This window comes from Anomalospiza imberbis, chromosome 9, assembly GCF_031753505.1.
Source record: "Anomalospiza imberbis isolate Cuckoo-Finch-1a 21T00152 chromosome 9, ASM3175350v1, whole genome shotgun sequence".
Lineage (NCBI taxonomy): Eukaryota > Metazoa > Chordata > Aves > Passeriformes > Viduidae > Anomalospiza > Anomalospiza imberbis.
In genome coordinates this window covers 30,602,927-30,620,342 of record NC_089689.1, presented here as the reverse complement: position 1 = coordinate 30,620,342, position 17,416 = coordinate 30,602,927, and the positions used below count along the sequence as shown (strand labels likewise).

At 53.1% G+C, this 17,416-nt stretch overlaps 1 protein-coding gene across 2 annotated transcripts in view; it reads left to right on the top strand.

Annotated features, from left to right (window-relative positions):
* Positions 1–208: 208 nt before the first annotated feature.
* Positions 209–17,416, top strand: part of WLS (Wnt ligand secretion mediator) — a 28,076-nt gene continuing 10,868 nt past the window's right edge. Inside the window, exons 1-2 of one of the 2 annotated variants that reach the window (XM_068198971.1) lie at positions 209–275; positions 13,454–13,726. In XM_068198971.1, coding sequence (XP_068055072.1) covers positions 224–275; positions 13,454–13,726 — 325 coding nt within the window. In that variant the 5' untranslated portion in view covers positions 209–223. Of the gene's footprint in view, positions 276–2,209; positions 2,414–13,453; positions 13,727–17,416 lie in introns of those variants that run through there. The other variant, XM_068198970.1, reaches the window with a different exon arrangement.

Genomic DNA, 17,416 nt, shown 5'->3' with positions numbered 1-17,416 from the left:
ATTATTAGATATTTCAAAAGAAGCATTTTTAATAGCAATTGTTCTATGTGGGATTTTTTTCTTTTTTTTAATTTCAGTATGAAGTATTTGGTATTTGAAGTCTTTAATTGTGCTGGAAAAAAGCCCCTGCGAGGCTTTGATTTTTGGAGGCAAACCCATGTGACTGATCCGAGTGGGATCATAATGGCTACAAGGACCCGTCTATTAGGAGCTATTTTTAACAATGAAGTCAGAACTGGAATGTGAAACTAAAGCTAAGACTAAACTACAAAAAGGTAAAACTCACATTATTCTTAAAGATTAAACCGTCCAGCAGTTACAAACTAGCTAAAGTTGTTCCTGGTGCCTATATCCCAACCTATATTGTCCAAAGTTATATTATTCCTAAATACTTACCAACAAAACCCCGAGTACAGACAGTGCTCCTACACTGAATGGTCAAGGTGTGTTGGAGTCCTTCCCAACTTTTCTTCCTAACCCTTTTTGCTTTAGTTCATTACTGGTTTGTGCTTCTACATCTTTGACCTGTCTTTCATTTTGTTCCTGTCTGTGTTTTTGTTATCAGTTGTCTGCTTTCACGGCTTATTTGTCCTCAAGTGTTTTTGGCAACTCCCTGCCTAGTTTCAGCTGTACAGGATGATGTTCTGCATCCATCACTCCATGTGCAACAGGGAGCAGAGCATGGATCCTTGAGGTACCCAGTAAACAAAAACCAGAGATAGAATCCCAGACTGGTTTGGGTTGGGAGTGATCTTCAATCCCATCCAGTGCCACCCCCTGCCATGGGGGGACATTTTCCACCGTCCCAGGCTGCTCCAATCCCCCTCCAACCTGGCCCTGGACACTGCCAGGCATCCAGGGGTAGTCACAGCTTCTCTGGGCACCCTGTGCCAGGGCCTGCCCACCCTCAATGTAAAAGTCGCTCTAATATCTGATATAAATCTCCCTCTCCTTCGGTTCAAATCCACTTCCCCTTGTCCTGCTGCAAAAAGGTGATGGCAGGGGCCGATGAGCTCTTTCTGGACCGTGCAAAGGACTCCGTGAACACGCAGAGCTCAGAGCAGGAGGCCAGCAGCTTCCAGAGGGTGGGATGGGTACACAGCATCCTCCTCTGTGAAATGGGGATGGATGGAGGGGAGCAGAACTGGGAAAACTGCTCGGTGTGAGCAACTGAGATGAATCAAAGTAAGCTGCGGGAAGGACAAAGCATTGCCCAGAGCCACGGGGATGGGAGAGCAGTGGGAAAAACATAATGGTGAGCCCAGCCTGGAGAGGAGAAGGCTCCAGGGAGAGCTCAGAGCCCCTGGCAGGGCCTGAAGGGGCTCCAGGAGAGCTGGAGAGGGACTGGGGACAAGGCATGGAGGGGCAGGACACAGGGAATGGCTTCACTGCCAGAGGGCAGGGATGGATGGGACATTGGGAACTGGGAATTGTTCCCTGGCAGGGTGGGCAGGGGCTGGGATGGAATTCCCAGAGCAGCTGGGGCTGCCCCTGGAGCCCTGGCAGTGCCCAGGGCCAGGCTGGAACAGCCTGGGATAGTGGAAGGTGTTCCTGCCATGGCCGGGGCGAGCCGGGCTGATCCCCGGGCTGATCCCCGGGCCGGTGCCGGGCTGATCCCCGGGCCGGTGTCGGGCTTACCCCCGGGCCGGTGCCGGGCTGACCCCCGGGCTGATCCCCGGGCCGGTGCCGGGCTGATCCCCGGGCTGATCCCCGGGCCGGTGCCGGGCTGATCCCCGGGCCGGTGTCGGGCTTACCCCCGGGCCGGTGCCGGGCTGACCCCCGGGCTGATCCCCGGGCCGGTGCCGGGCTGATCCCCGGGCCGATCCCCGGGCCGGTGCCCGGCTGATCCCCGGGCCGGTGCCGGGCTGATCCCCGGGCCGATCCCCGGGCCGGTGCCGGGCTGATCCCCGGGCCGATCCCCGGGCCGGTGCCGGGCTGACCCCCGGGCCGGTGCCGGGCTGACCCCCGGGCTGATCCCCGGGCCGGTGTCGGGCCGACCCCCGGGCCGATCCCCGGGCCGGTGCCGGGCCGATCCCCGGGCCGGTGCCGGGCTGCGGCGAGCGCACGGCGGTGCCGGTGCCGGTGCCGATCCCGATGCCAGTGCCGCTCCCATCCCCTCTGCCGGCGCTGTGGCGGCCCGGGCGGGGCGCGGGGAGGGAGGGGCGGCGGTCACGTGTGGCCGCCCGGTTAAAGCGGCCGCGGGCGGCGGGAGCGGCACAATCACGGCTGGGGCGGCGAGCGGGGCCCGCCCGCTGCCCGCGGCCCCCGCTCCGTCCGCCGCGCCCCGGCCCGCACAGCCCCGCCAGCATGGCCGGGGCCATCATCGAGAACATGAGCACCCGCAAGCTCTGCATCGTCGGGGGCATCCTGCTCGTGCTCCAAGTCATCGCCTTCCTGGTGGGAGGGCTCATCGGTGAGTGCCGGGGGCCGCTGCCTTCCTCCTCCTCCTCCTCGTCCTCCTCCTCCCGCCGCTGCCCGCTTGTTTAGTGCTGGTTACAGTATCGCTGACTCGCTCCCATGATCTCATTATCCGCTTTTGTAGCCGAGCGATCCCGGCTCCGGGCCCTTTGTGCCCGTCCCGCGGCTGCTGCGGGGGGAGCCGGCCAAGGAAAAGTTTTTGTGTTGCTTTTTCTTTTTTTTTTTTTTTTTTTTTTTTGGCCTGGTTTCAGCCTGGACTTAAAGAAAGAGGGAAGTGGGAAAGCTTCAGTATGGCGACGGAACGCGCAGGGAGCCTCGCGTTTCAAAGTTGGCTTAGAAAATAATAATAATTTATTTTTTTAAAAGGATTTTTCCTCCCTTCTTGGCGCTGCACCTCCCCGTGCCTCGGCCTCCGAATCAGCCGCGGGAGGAAACCTCCCCCCCTTGCCAGAATCAGAACAAAAAAACAAAAAAATTAATAAAAAATCTAAAGGGGGAGAAGAAAAAGGGGAATGACTGGTGGGAGGGGGTTTGTTTGACCGGCTCTGGGGTTTGTTGGGGACTCGCTTTGTCCGGGCTCCTTTCTGCGGGGGATCCCCCCACTCCCTCCCGGTCGCCTCCCAGGAGGGGTCCCCTCTCCTCCCTCCCATCTGCCGACCTCTGTCAGGACGGGTCCCCTCCGTGCCACCTCCCGCTGCAGGAGCTTCCCCCGTTCCCGATCCCCTTCCCGGAGAAGCTGAAACCCGCGTGGGCTCGGCCTGGGTTTGTTCCTGCCCGTGCAAAACCCTCGTGGCCGCCCAGGGAGGGATTTCATCCCCGTCCCCGGCTCCCCTCGGCTCTGGGCCCCCAGCTCCGCACCGGGCACTCTGAAGCTCAGATTGTGTTTGTTTATCCCTGAGCCTTCCCAAAGGCAGCGAGATGGGAGCTGGACACAGCCCTGCGGCGAGGAGAGTTTTCCCTGGGGGGGTGGAAGGAGGAAGATGGAGGAGAGCGAGTTTGGGGCGAGTCCTGGGATTTTAATTTTTTTTTTTTTTTTTTACTAGAAAGCAGCTGAGTTCTGCGCCGGCTCCTTGGAATGATGGGCGCATGGATGTGGCTGCTTTGGCCATTTCCAGGGTGGGAATGTTGCCTTTCTGTCCGGGAAAGACCGTCCAGCCCTGCGGGGCATCCCCACTGCCTGGCGCAGGGCCGGCTCCCCCGGGCCCATCCCTTCCTCCCGGGCGGGTTCCCTGCGGAGCTCGGGGGCTTTTCAGGAAGAATCGGGCTCAAATTCACTCTGAAACTTTGTTGCACTTCGTTGGGAGAATAAAGTCGGGCTGTTCTCCCTGTTGGAGAGGGATTGCGGGAATAGCTCCGGCCATTCCTCAGGAAGCAGGCTCTGTGCTCCTGGTGCCCATCAGTGCTTTGCCTTCGTGGCTTTGAATTATCAGCCTCTAATAACCATAAAATTCCACTAAACATAATTTTGGAAAACTTCAGTTTCCCTCATTCTCTTACTTCCTCAGCTCTGTCACAAGGGAGTCGCTGGTACATATTGACTAAAACTCATTTTTCCTGTTCTTGCAGGCCTGAAAACACACAAAGTTTATCAGGATTAGCTTTTTTCCTTCCTTCCTTTTTTTTTTTTTTTATCTCTTTAAGAGCTGGTTCAAGAGCAGGTTACTGAACCCACTGCTGATTCCTGAGATAAAATGTCTTGGCCTGTGCTATGCAGAGAAGCCAGACTTCATCTTAAAAGGGTTCTAGCAGTTTCTTGCTGCTAAATTGAAATTGTTGCATTTTCCAAAGGTTGGTGTTGCTCAGAAAGCCTTGTTTGTGCTGGCATCCAGGGACAGATGTGACAGTCAGATGTTTATGGTTGGCTTTACAGGGAAAAGACAAATGTTTCTGCTCAGTTTTGAACCGATTCCGAGACTGAAGAATTGAAATTGTTAGTTCAGTTTTCCAGCTGGTTTGTGCCCTGCTTTATTGGCTGGTGCTGCTGCTGTGCATCCAGCTCAGGCCCTCTCATCCTGGATGGGTCTCCCAGGTGGGGCTGGAAAGCTGCAGGGACAGGTTGGATGGGCTGGGGCCAGCAGGGGCAGGGATTTGGGGCTGAGTTCAATGCCCTGCACAAGCTCAGTCACTGCATCCTGCTGGAGTAAATGCATCTTCTGTCTGTGGTCAAGTCCTGGGGGCTGCTGCCGAAAAGTTCTTTAATTCCTGGAAATCCCCACTTTGATCTTCCCTCAGATCAAACTGCTCTAATCAGTCATCCAAACTGTTCTTTCCTCTGCAGCATTTACCCCTTCTGATGCATTTAAGGAGTTTAGAGGCTCATCCCTGAGCCAGCAGCTCCCAGCCAGCCCTCCTGGGAGCTGGAAATCCAGGGATATCTGGTGCTGGTGAAGCATTAAATTCCATGTGTAACCTAAGTGTGGTCCCCAACATCTGGCAGGGTGACACACGGCCTGGGAGGCTGAGCAGCTCTTCCCAGGAACCTGCTTTGTTCTGGGCTCCCTGTATCCCTGCAAACTCTGATCCAGGAGCTTGGGACCGACCCCGTTAGTGATTCCCAGGCGTGTGGTGTTTCCCACAAGGAGACTCCTCGTGGTGAGCAGCGGGTCGGTGGCCGGCGTTCCGAAGGGATCGGAGCCGTGCTAGGAGAGCTGCCAGTGCCACCCCACAGCTGCTCCCGGGGGTGACACCAGGTGGGCTGGGAGCAGAGGTGGCACTGACACAGTGGCCCTGCTCTGGTTTGATCCAGCGCACCCAACAGACACCAAAATCCGGTTATTTTGGTGTGCCCAGGTCTAGACAACCCAAAATACGTACACGAGTGGGACAGGGCTGCACAGCCCAGCCAGCCTTTCCCCTCGCAGGCACTTAGGTCATGTTTCAAAACAATGACTAAGTGCTCTATTTTAACAGATCCCTCGTGCCAGTCCAAAATACCCAAATGCAGCACGCTGGTACCTGATACAACCACCACAAAGCTGGCTTTCCTCACATCAGGGGGTTTCTGCCACTGCTGGATCCCAGCTCGGTTTTGGGCAGTCAGTGTGTGATGCCAGAGTTTTAATGCAGCTTCCACATTTCCAACAGCTCTTTTATTTAGCAGCAGGAACCTTATCAGCTCTCAGGTGGGATTTGCTCAGAGCGGTCTGTTGGCAAAGCACGAGATGCACACGGATGGGAGAAATTCCTGTGGCTGGAGGAAGCTCCTGTGCCAACAACTCCCTAACAGGAGCATGCAGCCGGGGGGGTCAGGCTCTGCTCACAGGGAACAAAGGACAGGATGAGGGGAAACAGCCTCAAGCTGTGCCAGGGGAGCTTTAGGATGGGTATTTGGGAAAACTTATTAATGGAAAAGGTTGTCCAGCCCTGCTGCAGGCTCTCCAGGGCAGTGGTGGAGTCCTCGTGTGTGGAGGGAGCTTTGCAAAGCTCAAAAGGGAGCAAACACCCCAAAAGAGAATTTTATTGGGCTGTTTCTTTGCGTGCTTTGGTAATGAGCTGTTGGCTCCAGGAACTGGGGCTGTCACTGCTTGAAACCCCACAGGATTCCTGGTGTCTGCTCCCTTCGTGGAAAACATCTTGTTTCAAGGTCACGCTTCTGGGCTGTGTGTGATGTGTTCAGTTGGGATGCAGCAGGGGAGATAGAACATGATCCACAAAATTAATCCTAATGCAGCCTTGTCTCCACTATCCCGCTGTAAATGATGGCACGTGTGGATCACAGGAGAATGGGATCGCCAGGAATGGTTTCTGTTATCGTTTGTGAGGGATGGGGCTGATGATAATTTACAGGCACGCCGGCATTCCCGGGAGCCCCTGCCTGCTCTGCCTTCCCTGGATCCAGGGTGGCAGTCCTGGGATGCCACCAGGCTTGTGACAGCCCTGGACAAGCATGAGGACAAATCTTGCACCTCCAGTGCTGGGACGGTGTTGGGTCTCTCAGGACAAGGGAGAACCCCGAGGGGCTGGAGTGAGTTCAGGGCAGGGAACAGAGCTGGGGAAGGGGCTGGAGCCCCAGGAGAGGCTGGGGGAGCTGGGAAGGGGCTCAGCTTGGAGAAAAGGAGGCTCAGGGAGCCCTTGTGGTTCTGCACAGCTCCTGACAGGAGGGGACAGCCGGGGGGTCGGGCTGTGCTCCAGGGAACAGGGACAGGAGGAGAGGGAACGGCCCCAGGCTGGGCCAGGGCAGGCTCAGGGTGGACATTGGGAAAATTCCTTCCTGGAAAGGTTCTCCAGCCCTGGCACAGCTGCGCAGGGCATGGTGGAGTCCCCATCCCTGGAGGGATTTTATAGCCCTGTGGATGTGGCACCTGGGGACACGGTCAGGGGTGGCCTTGGCAGTGCTGGGAACAGTTCAATTCCTGGCCTAAAAGGGCTTTTCCAGCCTAAACGATTCCATGGTTCCACGGCCGGACCAGCTGCAGCATCCACTTGGCTGTGCCTGCTGCTGGGAACTTTGGCTGGGATGTTCCAGTGGAGGTCAGCAGACTGCTCCAGGCCAAAGCCGAGCTGGGACACACCGGTGTCCCGGCAGCTGCCGGGGTGGAAGTTGCGTGTGCAGAATCTGACTGGATTTATGTGGGTTTGATGCCTCTTGGTTGCTTTGAAAGCAAAGCTTTTGATTACAAATTGTCTTTCTCTGTGGGAAGCTGTTGGTGTCCCTTTCTAGTTGCCTTTTCATCCTGGAATTTTTATATATATGAAGTTATTTTATATATATACAAAAAGGAAAAAAAAACCTCACATCTCTGTGCAGCAACATCCCAGCTTCAAAAACTTTTTGAAAGGGGATTTTCAATGATTTATTTTACATGAGTTACTTTAAAGGTCCCTTCCAACTCTAACTTCCGTGATTCCAAGGATGCCTTACCCCAGATCACAGACCCTTGGTTCAAACGAGCCCAGGGAGTGCAGGAGAACTCTCTGTGGTCCAGGCAAGCCCAGAGCAGGCTCACACCCGGGGAAGTGCCGTTAGTCCAGTGCCCACCCGTACACTGTACAAATTTAACTGATTGGAAAAGTGGAGGGATTTATTTAGCACATGAGTCCTCTGGGCTGAGGAGATGGATTAAGGAGGTGCAGGTTCACTGCTCCCTTCCCTGGCTGAGGCTGGAAAAAACAGAATTGTTGTGACTGGAGGAGCTCAAACTTCCTTGTGTGTCTGGCCTGGAGAGATAATGAGTCATGTGTGGCCATGGCTGAGCAGCTCTCCACAATCCCAGCTCATTATCTAAATGTCTGATTTGGCTCCTGAGCCTTGAGTTTCCAGGATTTCATTTTCTTTCCTGGGATTTCATTACCTTCCTCGGGCTGAGCTGATCTTTTGACAGGGAAAGCACTCAGATTTCCAAGGTATGGATAGGAAAGAGTGTTTCAGACTGGGGATAAAGAACATTTTTGTGTGCCTGACTTCCTTTCATGCAGGGCCTCTCCAGGAGCTGCTCGGTGCTCCGTGGCCGTGAATGCCAATGGATCCTGTGTATAGGCACATTCCTGCAGTGCTGCAGCCTTGGCAGAGGCGCTGGGAGCCCAGGAGAAAGCAGACACGAAAGGTCATGTCTGTTTAGTTTAGGTCTGCTCAGTTCTTCTTTTGAAGAGCTGTAACTGTAGCTGAATGGGCAAAAGTGCCAGAAATGGAGAGTTCCCAGGCAGGAATGGCAGTGCTGGGGCCTGAGGAGCTGGGAATCCTCGGAGGTGCTGGGGTTTTCTCTTTTCACAGCTGCATCACTTCCAAACCCAAACCTGGGAGAGCTCAGGTGACAAGGCCAGCCCTCCTGCTGTTCCCCCTCTGTTGATTTAAATGTGACCCGAGCACTTCCCAAGCACTGCTCCTGCTGCCTCCCTGCCCTTTGAGAGGGAAAACCTCTACACAGGAAGCCTTTTCCTTGGTAAATGACATTTGTGGCCTTTGAAGTCCCTGATAGCCTGGGAAAGTCTTTGAAGGCTGGAGGTGTCCAGTGGGGAAGGGCCTGGACCAGCCCATTCACATGGAGATGAAATTCCTCACATATCTGAGCACGGCAGTTTCCAAGGTATCTTATCTTGGGGAGTGTCAGGCTCAGGAGAAAAGCTGCTGGATAACAACAGCTCTTCCTGCTCCTTGGGATCCTGTGCAGGATTTCGTACCTTGGCTGGGAGCTGCAGGAAATGCATCTCATGCCACTGGAAAATGGACTTGGAAGAAGATCAGGCTCTCTGTGGCAATTAGTAATCAATCTTACCTTTTTTTTTTTTCCCTCTTCTTTTAAATATGTTTGAATATCAATTTCTGCGTTTAGGGAGCTCTACTCACGCTCACCTCATTTGTATTCATTGCTGCTGTTGAATATGGATGTGAATTATGGAGATCATTCATTCAGTTCTCCCAGCAAGTTGTGCCTCATAAGATTTCCCTGCTTTGTGACTTGCCTGGGGCTGAGGGAATAATTCCTTACCTCTGTTCCCCAGGAGCCCTTTGGCTGCTTATCAGGGAGCTGGGAATCTCCTGCACCCTCAGTTCTAAGGGCTCTGGGCAGGCATGGCTGCTCCTGCAGCTCCTTGGGAACTGATTTATCGGGAAAAGCCTTCAGTTTGTGCTGCTCTGAAGAGCCTTTGCTGGTAGCAAAGCTGCAAAAGTAGCACTGGAGAACAAAGCTTGAGGAAAAACAAAGCCCCTGGGACATGAGAGTACCTGGCAATATGTGACTGGGTTGTAGAGTCACAGAACCCCAGGATGGTTTGGGTTGGATGGACCTTAAATCCCATTTTATCCCACCCCTGCCGTGGCAGGGACGCTTCCACTGTCCCAGGCTGCTCCAAGCCTGTCCCTGTTCCAGGGATCCAGGGGCAGTCACAAAGTTTCTGTTCTGATCAAGCATGCTTGGGTTTGATGGTTTGGACAGGTTCACGTTTATGCTCTGAAAAAAAAAAAATAAAAAAAAGAGAAATCTGTAGTGCTGAAAAAAGTCTCTGAAACAACAGAAATACGGATGTTCAGCTGCAGCAGGATATCTGGAAACTCCCACTGTAAATCAGGATGGAATTGGTGCCCCGGGGTTTTAAAGGATTTTGGTCTGGATAAAGCTTGAAGTCAAATATAAGAAAGAAAAACCTTTCCCAAGGGGAGTGGGCTTCCAGTAGGCAGTGGGGTTATTCAAATATGCAATTATTCTGCATATAAAAGCTGCTGCAATGTTCCAGAAAGCTCTGTGAAATAAGAACTATCAAAGAAATAGTAATTTAAAGTCTCTGTGTCACTCAAATTTATTAAACTGGTGCCATCGAGGTCAGGAAAGAGGGAGGCAGTAAAAATCATGCTGCAATAAATATATATTTATAATCCTGAGTGCATAGATGGTGCTGTCCAGGTTCTGGCTGTTCCAGTTGGAAAAGCTGGGTCTGTCCATGATAAATTAGCTTGTTTATTCCTACCCTGCAGTTGCTTAGGGTAATGAAGCAGAAGCCCTTTGTGTGTGCTCGCTGGGAAGTGCTGGCTGGCTCCGAAGGGGGTAATTGAGTAGAAAAGCAGAATGCTCCCGGTGCCGGGAGAAGTTAAATCCCCCCGAGGTCAGGGGGATTCAGGCTCTAATCAGTGTGGACACAATGCAATTGAGAGTTTCCAAAGGGCTTGTTTATGGTGCTGGAGCAAGGGTCGGTGGTTAATGGGAGTGCTGGAGGTGCTGGGATGGGAAGGTGCAGGATGTGATTCCCAAGGTGAGGGCTGGTGGGGAGCTGAGAGGGGGTGGAAATCCTGGAACTTGAGGGCAGAGGAAGGAGGTGTTGGAGGCTTCATCACAGGAGCTTTTTGAAGATCTGCCTAATTTATTGAAATTAAAATACCGAGTGATGGTGGCTCTTGCCCAAACCTAGGTGTATGTAATATCCCCCCCAAAAATGCCAAAAAATTGAGCTCGCTTGTCTCAGTAATTTTTTCCCTAAAGATTTAAGTCTAAAACCAGAGAAGCAGTGTGGTTTTTATGTCTTTGAGGACTAGCTCCTGAGGGAAGCTCCTTGGACCTTGTTTTCTGCTGTCCTGGTGGGATCAGGCCCTGAGCACCCTGCCCTGGCCTCCTGGCTGAATGGAAAGGATGAAATTCTGCACAGGAGTTGTTTCAGTCAGTGAGGCACAGCTGAGGTGGCCCTGGCAGTCCATGGGAAGCCCTCCCTGGGCAGTGGGGGCCACACTGGTGAAGTTGTCCAGCTTTGCAAGTATTTGCTGCCTAAAACCATCGCAGGGAGCAGCAGGATCTGCTCTGTCCCTGTAATTTGGGATACGTTTGGGATTTTTGCAGCGAGCCAGGCACTTTGGAGGCCCAGCTGGAGGAGATGCAGAGGCAGAAATTTAGGGGAAATTTAGATAAATAGATATTGGGATTTAGGAATTGTTGCTGGGAGGGTGGGCAGGCCCTGGCACAGGTGTCCAGAGCAGCTGGGGCTGCCCCTGGATCCCTGGCAGTGCCCAAGGCCAGGCTGGACACTGGGGCTGGAGCAGCCTGGGACAGAGGGAGGTGTCCCTGCCAGGGCAGGAGTCTGGAATGAGACAAACTTTAAGGTCTCTTTCAGTCTGTGATCCCGTGGCAGTGCTGGCAGCTCCAGCACCTCCTGCCCATGGCTTTTGGCACTTGGCACTGCTGGTGTCCAGGCCCCTGGCACAAGGGGTCTCTGCCCCATGGCTGCTGCCAGCCCCTGGGGCCAGAACTCCCTCCTGGGGGCTCCTGGCTGAGCTGGCTCCCAGAGAGCTGCACTCCCCCGGCTCCTGCCAAACCTTCCTCTGGAAGCTCTGCTCCCCTCTTACTCCGAGTGGCACCCGCATTCCTGCAGCTCTCATGGCAGCGAGCAGCACAAGGCTGCTGCACTGTGCTGTGCACACAGAGCTGTTCACTTACTCAATTATTTACAGGCTGACAGAGATCCTGGGATCTGTGGGGCTGCTGCACCCCCCGGGCTGGCGGCAGAGGGGCTGGGGCAGCCCTTGGCACCACAGCACAGCCCAAATCCCTGGGTGCGAGCTTTGTTTTGCATAGCACTTTGTAATGCTCTTGGCTGAGTTGGCTGCAGCTCCACAAAGCATTTTTTTTCCACTTGGTTCAACGCTCACTTGGATTTAATGGGCCAGGAGCCAAATCAGTAATGGAAGCCAAGTGCCGACGTTTGTTTGGTGCGCGATTCCCGACGAGGAATATGTATAGTAATTGTCTCATGCTCCTCAAAGCTGTAACTTTGGCAGAGGGGAGGCTGCAGGGAGCGTGCCAAGTGTTTAAAATCATAATCAGGCAGTGATGAAAACATGTATTTATGGCTATAATGAGTTGCATCAAAGCAAGAAACGTTCGGCTTCTCTGTAAGAGGGAACGCTGTCTCTTGATTCAGAAATGCCTTCGAAATCACCCAGAATGTGTCAGAGTTAAAGAGCTCAGAGAGCTCGGCTGAAATGCCTGGCTTACTTCACAGCAATATTCCCGATACTCCCTTCCAGCTGCAGTTTTAGCTCTGGTTACTGGGCTCTGCATCAAGGCACAGCGGAGGAATCAACATTTATTGCAGTGTTTTATGCACTGTGGGCATGTCCTGAGTGTCCTGTAACCTGGACTTGCAGCTTCATTTGTGTTTGTTTGTTGAATGCTTTGTTTCATTCTTCTTTGCTGTTTCTTGATGCAGTATTTAGGGTGGATAAGGTTCTTCCCCCAGGGGGTGCTGGGCACTGCCCAGATCCCCAGGGAATGGGCATGGCCTCAAGGCTGCCAGAGCTCCAGGAGGGTTTGGACAGCGCTGCCAGGATGCCCAGGGTGGGATTTGGGGTGTCTGTGCAGGGCCAGGGCTTGGATCAATGATCCTCGCGAGTCCCTTCCAACTCAGGATATGTCCCAATTCTGATACCAAGAACGTGTTCAATTTTGGGGTTGTTTTAATGTCTGAGTGTTGTGTGATTCCAGGATGCAGCAGTGCAACAATGCATCCCAGAGAGCTGGGATCAATCTGGGAGTGCTCCTGACTCCTTTCAGTGGGGAAAGCTCTCCAAGGTCAGCGAGTCCAACCATTAACCCACCTGCTCATGCCAGTCCCCTGGAGCCCACCGTTATCCTGGCATCCCTGTGCCTTTGGAGCTGGAAGAAACTCAGTGCTGTGAAAAAATGGAAAAAATGCAGTTCATAAACATTTGGCTTTTGAGTAACTTCCTCCTGCCTGGCGTTGAGTCACCGCTCCCTGCCCGTGGGAAGCCGTGTGGATGTCACCCTGTGCCGAGGTGGCGCGCTGGGCAAGGTGCTCCACGGGGCTCCTGGCTGCCATCCCAAACGGCTCCAGAGCTGCTGGGATGATCCTGCTGTGCCCAAATTACGAAGGAGCCAGGGCTGAATCATCTGGGTGTAGCAGTGCGGGGCTGGGGGCAGCCAGGAGCCCTGGCTGGGAGGGTGAAGCTCACTCTGGGGTTGTTTTCCTCCTTGGAATACTGGGAGTTTGTAGGGTGGTGTTATTGCTGCTGGGGTTTTTTTGGGGGGGGGTCTGTGATCTGTAAGGGAAGTCCTGGATGATCAGAATGAGGATGGTGACAACTTGAAAATCACCTTCTGCAGAGTCTCACTTCCCATGCCACTCACTGCCCTGGAGGAAAATCTTCCTGCCTGAGGAGATGTGTGGCCTTGCATGGTGCAGATCCCCATGGTGAATGGGGCCCTGCAGGACCACGAGGTTTGGGATTAGTTTATCCATCCAGGTTTCTCTGGGCACATGCTTTCTGTGTGGATTTGCTTGAGTGAGCAGAGGGAAAGGAAAGATTTCAGTAAATCAGGCTGATTTTGTGTGACCGAGGTATCTGAGACTGAACCAGCAGATCCCAGCTCTTCAATTAATCCTAATTTGATCCCACTACAAAGTCAGTAATATGTCTCTGGATGTAATAAACTTAATTACTTGACTGTGAGATCAAAGAGCTGTGAAGGAGCAGCACTGGGTGCATTTGTTTTAAATTGCCTTCAAAGAGTTGAGCGGGGAGCTGCGAGTTTTGGTGGGGAAACCGCTGTATCAGATGTCTGCAGGTGCTACAAGTGTGGTTCTTTTGCATTGCCAGCTCCCAGCCCCACGACAGCTGTTCCCTACATGTCAGTGAAGTGCATTGACGTGAGGAAGAACCACCACAAAACCAAGTGGCTGATGCCCTGGGGACCCAACCACTGCAAGAAGCTGAAGGACTTCGACGAGGCCGTGAGCCGGCAGATCGAGGCCAACGACATCGTGTTCGCCGTGCACATCCCGCTGCCCAGCAAGGAGATGAGCCCCTGGTTCCAGTTCATGCTCTTCATCATGCAGCTGGACATCGCCTTCAAGATGGACAACGACCTCAGTAAGTGACTGGCAGAGGGAGCTGCTGCCTGGCTCTCGTTTCCCAGTGTGCCTCCCCTAAAGGGGTTTTTACCTCGTGCCGTGAGTTGTGTTGGTGCCACACAGTGAGGTGCTGCTGGAGCAATTCCTGAATCTGGGAAGTGGTGATCCAAAGTGGTTTGGGTTGGGAGGGACCTCAAAATCCATCCAGTGCCACCCCTGCCATGCCAGGGACACCTTCCACTGTCCCAGGCTGCTCCGACCTGGCCTTGGACACTGCAGGGATCCAGGGACAGCCACAGCTGCTCTGGGCACCCTGTGCCAGGGCCTGCCCACCCTCACAGCCAGGAATTCCATCCCATTACCTAACTTTAATTGCCCTTCTCTCTGTTTGAAGCTATTATATAAATACTAAATAAATATGTAACACCCTCCCCACCCCACACACAAAACACACAACTCCCCCCTCCAAACTCAGAAATAATCCTGCATTAAACCTGCAAAATTACATTGAGAGCAGCACGGGCAGGACTGCTCTGGCCCTCCCTGGAAGGGAAGTTGTCCATGTGTTTGCATGTTTTAAAGTGTTTGGGGAAGATCCCTCTCTAACTGTAAGCTCCAGTGAATAAACAATTTGCTTTCCAGACTGGTTGAGCTGGGTGTGTGGAGCTCCTGCCCTGGCTCCAGCCTGGCTGTGGGGCTGGCTCCATGCTCAGGGATCCATGGGGTGGAATCAGTTCAAAGAGTTAGATGGGGTTAGGAGCTTTTTTAGCCATCTTTGTGTCTTGGCCCCTTCCTGCTCAGTGTGGAACTGTTCCTCCAGCTATTTATCCTAAAATCCCAGACTGGTTTGGGTTGAGAAGGACCTCAGAGCTCCATTTCCATCCCCTGCTATGGGCAGGGACACCTTCCACTATCCCAGGCTGCTCCAAGCCCTGTCTAACCTTCAGCACTTGCAGAGATGGAGCAGGGATGATTTAATGCATTATCGTTAAGATAAGTTAGAAATGAGATTGTAGAAAGCTTTCACCTGTGTTCTTATCCCTATAATTATCTCTGGAATACAGAGAGAGCAGCTTTGTGCCTTTGTTAAGGCCTCACCTCCTTCTACTTGAACAGATGATTGCATTAGGGAAACAGCTCTTTATCCCAAGGATTTTCAAGCTGAGCCACCGTGCCGGAGTCAGGAGCTGGCCGAGCCCTTGGGGCAGGCTGCTGGAATGCTAACCCAGCCTCTGGCAGCATTTCTGGCTGCGAGAGCAGAGCCTTTGCTTCGGCTTGGTGCCCTTCAGTGACTGAGTCCTGCAAAGGTGGGAGGTTTTTTTGAGACCTCAAAGCAGAACAGCTCATCTAGGGCCACCTGCTGGGTAATAAAAAGGAGGTTTGGGGATTGTCCAACACTTTGTACCAAGCTGAAGGCAGGTGCAAATTAAGTGCAGAATCTCAGGAACTAGTAACGCATTTCTTGCTTGCTAGATTGTGTTGTAACAGCTTTTGAAGAAATAAACAGCAGATTTGTTCAGCTGAATTAATTGCACTTGTGTGTCTGTCCCCTGCTGTTAAATGAAAGGGCCTCATTGATCAGGTGATTGGGATCAGCTTCTCGAAAGGGACAGTGATAAGGATGTGAAAGAACCTCAGATCTTCTTTTAAAGCAACAAATCAAGTTTCTTCTGGGGCTCTGAGCCCTCCAGGCCTTCTCCTGCTGTGGCTGATGCCAGCAGGGGCTGGTGCCAAACCAGGGCCACTCCTGGAAGGCGCCACAGCTGCTGAAGCCTCTGGTCACTGTCCTGAAAACTGTCTTGGAGCTGCCTGAGATCATCCAGGAAAGCAGCTCTGCTGGGAACTGCACAAGATTTATCCTCCTGAAGAAGCTGCTGCCTGGGGCACATCCTGCCCTCCTGGCTCCTGTCGCTCCACTGCAGGGTCTGAAGGTGCTGTGCAGGGTCCTGGGCTCTGCCAGTAACCCTTGGCCTTCACCAGGGAGGTTTCCGGGCCACAGCAAACTGTCTCCTGCTTGTTTCCTCCAATGCCCTTGTCCTCTTCCCCTGCAATTCCTAAGCAAGGCCAAGGCAAAGAGTAAACCTGCATTCAGTTTTTCAGGGTGCTGGGTGCCAAAACCCTCCTGGGGCAGGGGCAGCTGGGCTGTGCCTGTTGGGAAATGTTGGTGACTCATGGCTGACTCCTCATCCACAGAGAGCTGGAGTCAGTCCTGTGTCAGCTCTCCCCATCCAGAACCTGTGTCAGCTCTCCTCATCCAGCCAGAAAGGGTTGTTCTGGGACAGAGGGAAAGGGCAGCCCTGGTAAGAGCCTGGCAGGGGCTGAGCCTCCTGGAATACCCAGTGGGATCTCACCTTTCAGAGGAGCAACCAGCCCTAAATCACCTTCACCTTGGGATCTCCCTCTGGACTTGCAGTGGTTTTGAAACAGATTTTTTTGGAATGCAGATGTTTAGAAGCTGAGTTTATCCTTCCCAAAAAGCTGGGAGAGACTCAGGCTGTTCCTCTGAGGAAGAGGCTATTTCTGTGCTGTCCCTTTCCTTTCTTGATGTATTGTGCACTCAATTATTAAAACCCTTCCCAGAACTGGGAAAGAAGGGGGCCAGAGGAAGGAGATGGAGTTTCTTTGCAGCTGGAAAGCAACTGTGTACAGTGAGAGGGCAGAGTGCTGCAGCCTCCTTTTCTAATTCATCCAGCCTTGGGCTTTTTGGTAGGTTTTGTAATTTTAGGGAGCTAGTGAAGCATGGAAGTGTAATGGAAATAATTCCAGCATTTCTGTTTGCCTGCCATAGGCTTCTCCCCAGCCAGCTGTGTTAGTGTGCAGCTGGCACAGAGCCCCCTCCTGAAACAACTCCACTATTTTTAGGCCATTGTAATGTAAGTGAAGATATCCTGGGCAAGTATTGTCCTATAAAGTGATTCATGGAAAAGCTCCTGGGCAGGAAAATGCCAGTGGGAAAAATGACACTGGTGGTGCTTGGAGCATGAGCAGGGAGTCCCTCGGTGGGGGGAGGTCACAGAGCTCAGGGCTGGGAAACCTCCAGGAGCGTGTCTTGTCCTCATTTGGGTTGGAAGGACCTCAAAGCCCACCCAGTGCCACCCCTGCCAAGGCAGGGACACCTCCCACTGTGCCAGGCTGCTCCAGCCTGGCCTTGGGCACTGCCAGGGATCCAGGGGCAGCCCCAGCTGCTCTGGGCACCTGTGCCAGGGCCTGCCCACCCTGCCAGGGAAGGATTCGTCCCTGATAAATCTGATCCTGTTCCCTCTCAGTTTAATGCTGTGCAGGAAAAGGACACCTTGCCCTCCCCAGAAAATTGCCTGTTCACCACCTGATTAATGGGAATAAGGCACGAATCTTCTTAAGATTTGGTTCTCTGTCACTGTCCTCATTTGTTCCTCAGGGACAATGGGAGTTGCTGATGGAAGGCTGGCGTAGGGTTATCATGGAATCATTTCAGTTGGAAAAGACCTTTAAGATGGAGTCCAACCACAAACACAGCTCTGCCATCCGTCTGCTGTGCTGAAATATATGGATATATCTGTATTTTATGTTGACAGCCCTGAAGGGTCTTTGCACAAAACTCATTTCCTAGGGGAGGTGTCACCCCAGCAGAGAGACTGATGGAATTCCAGAGGGAGCCTCTAATCCATTGGTCTGGAAAGGCATGCAGCAGTTCATCTTCTGCCTTCTGGTTTTCATACTCCATGGCAGC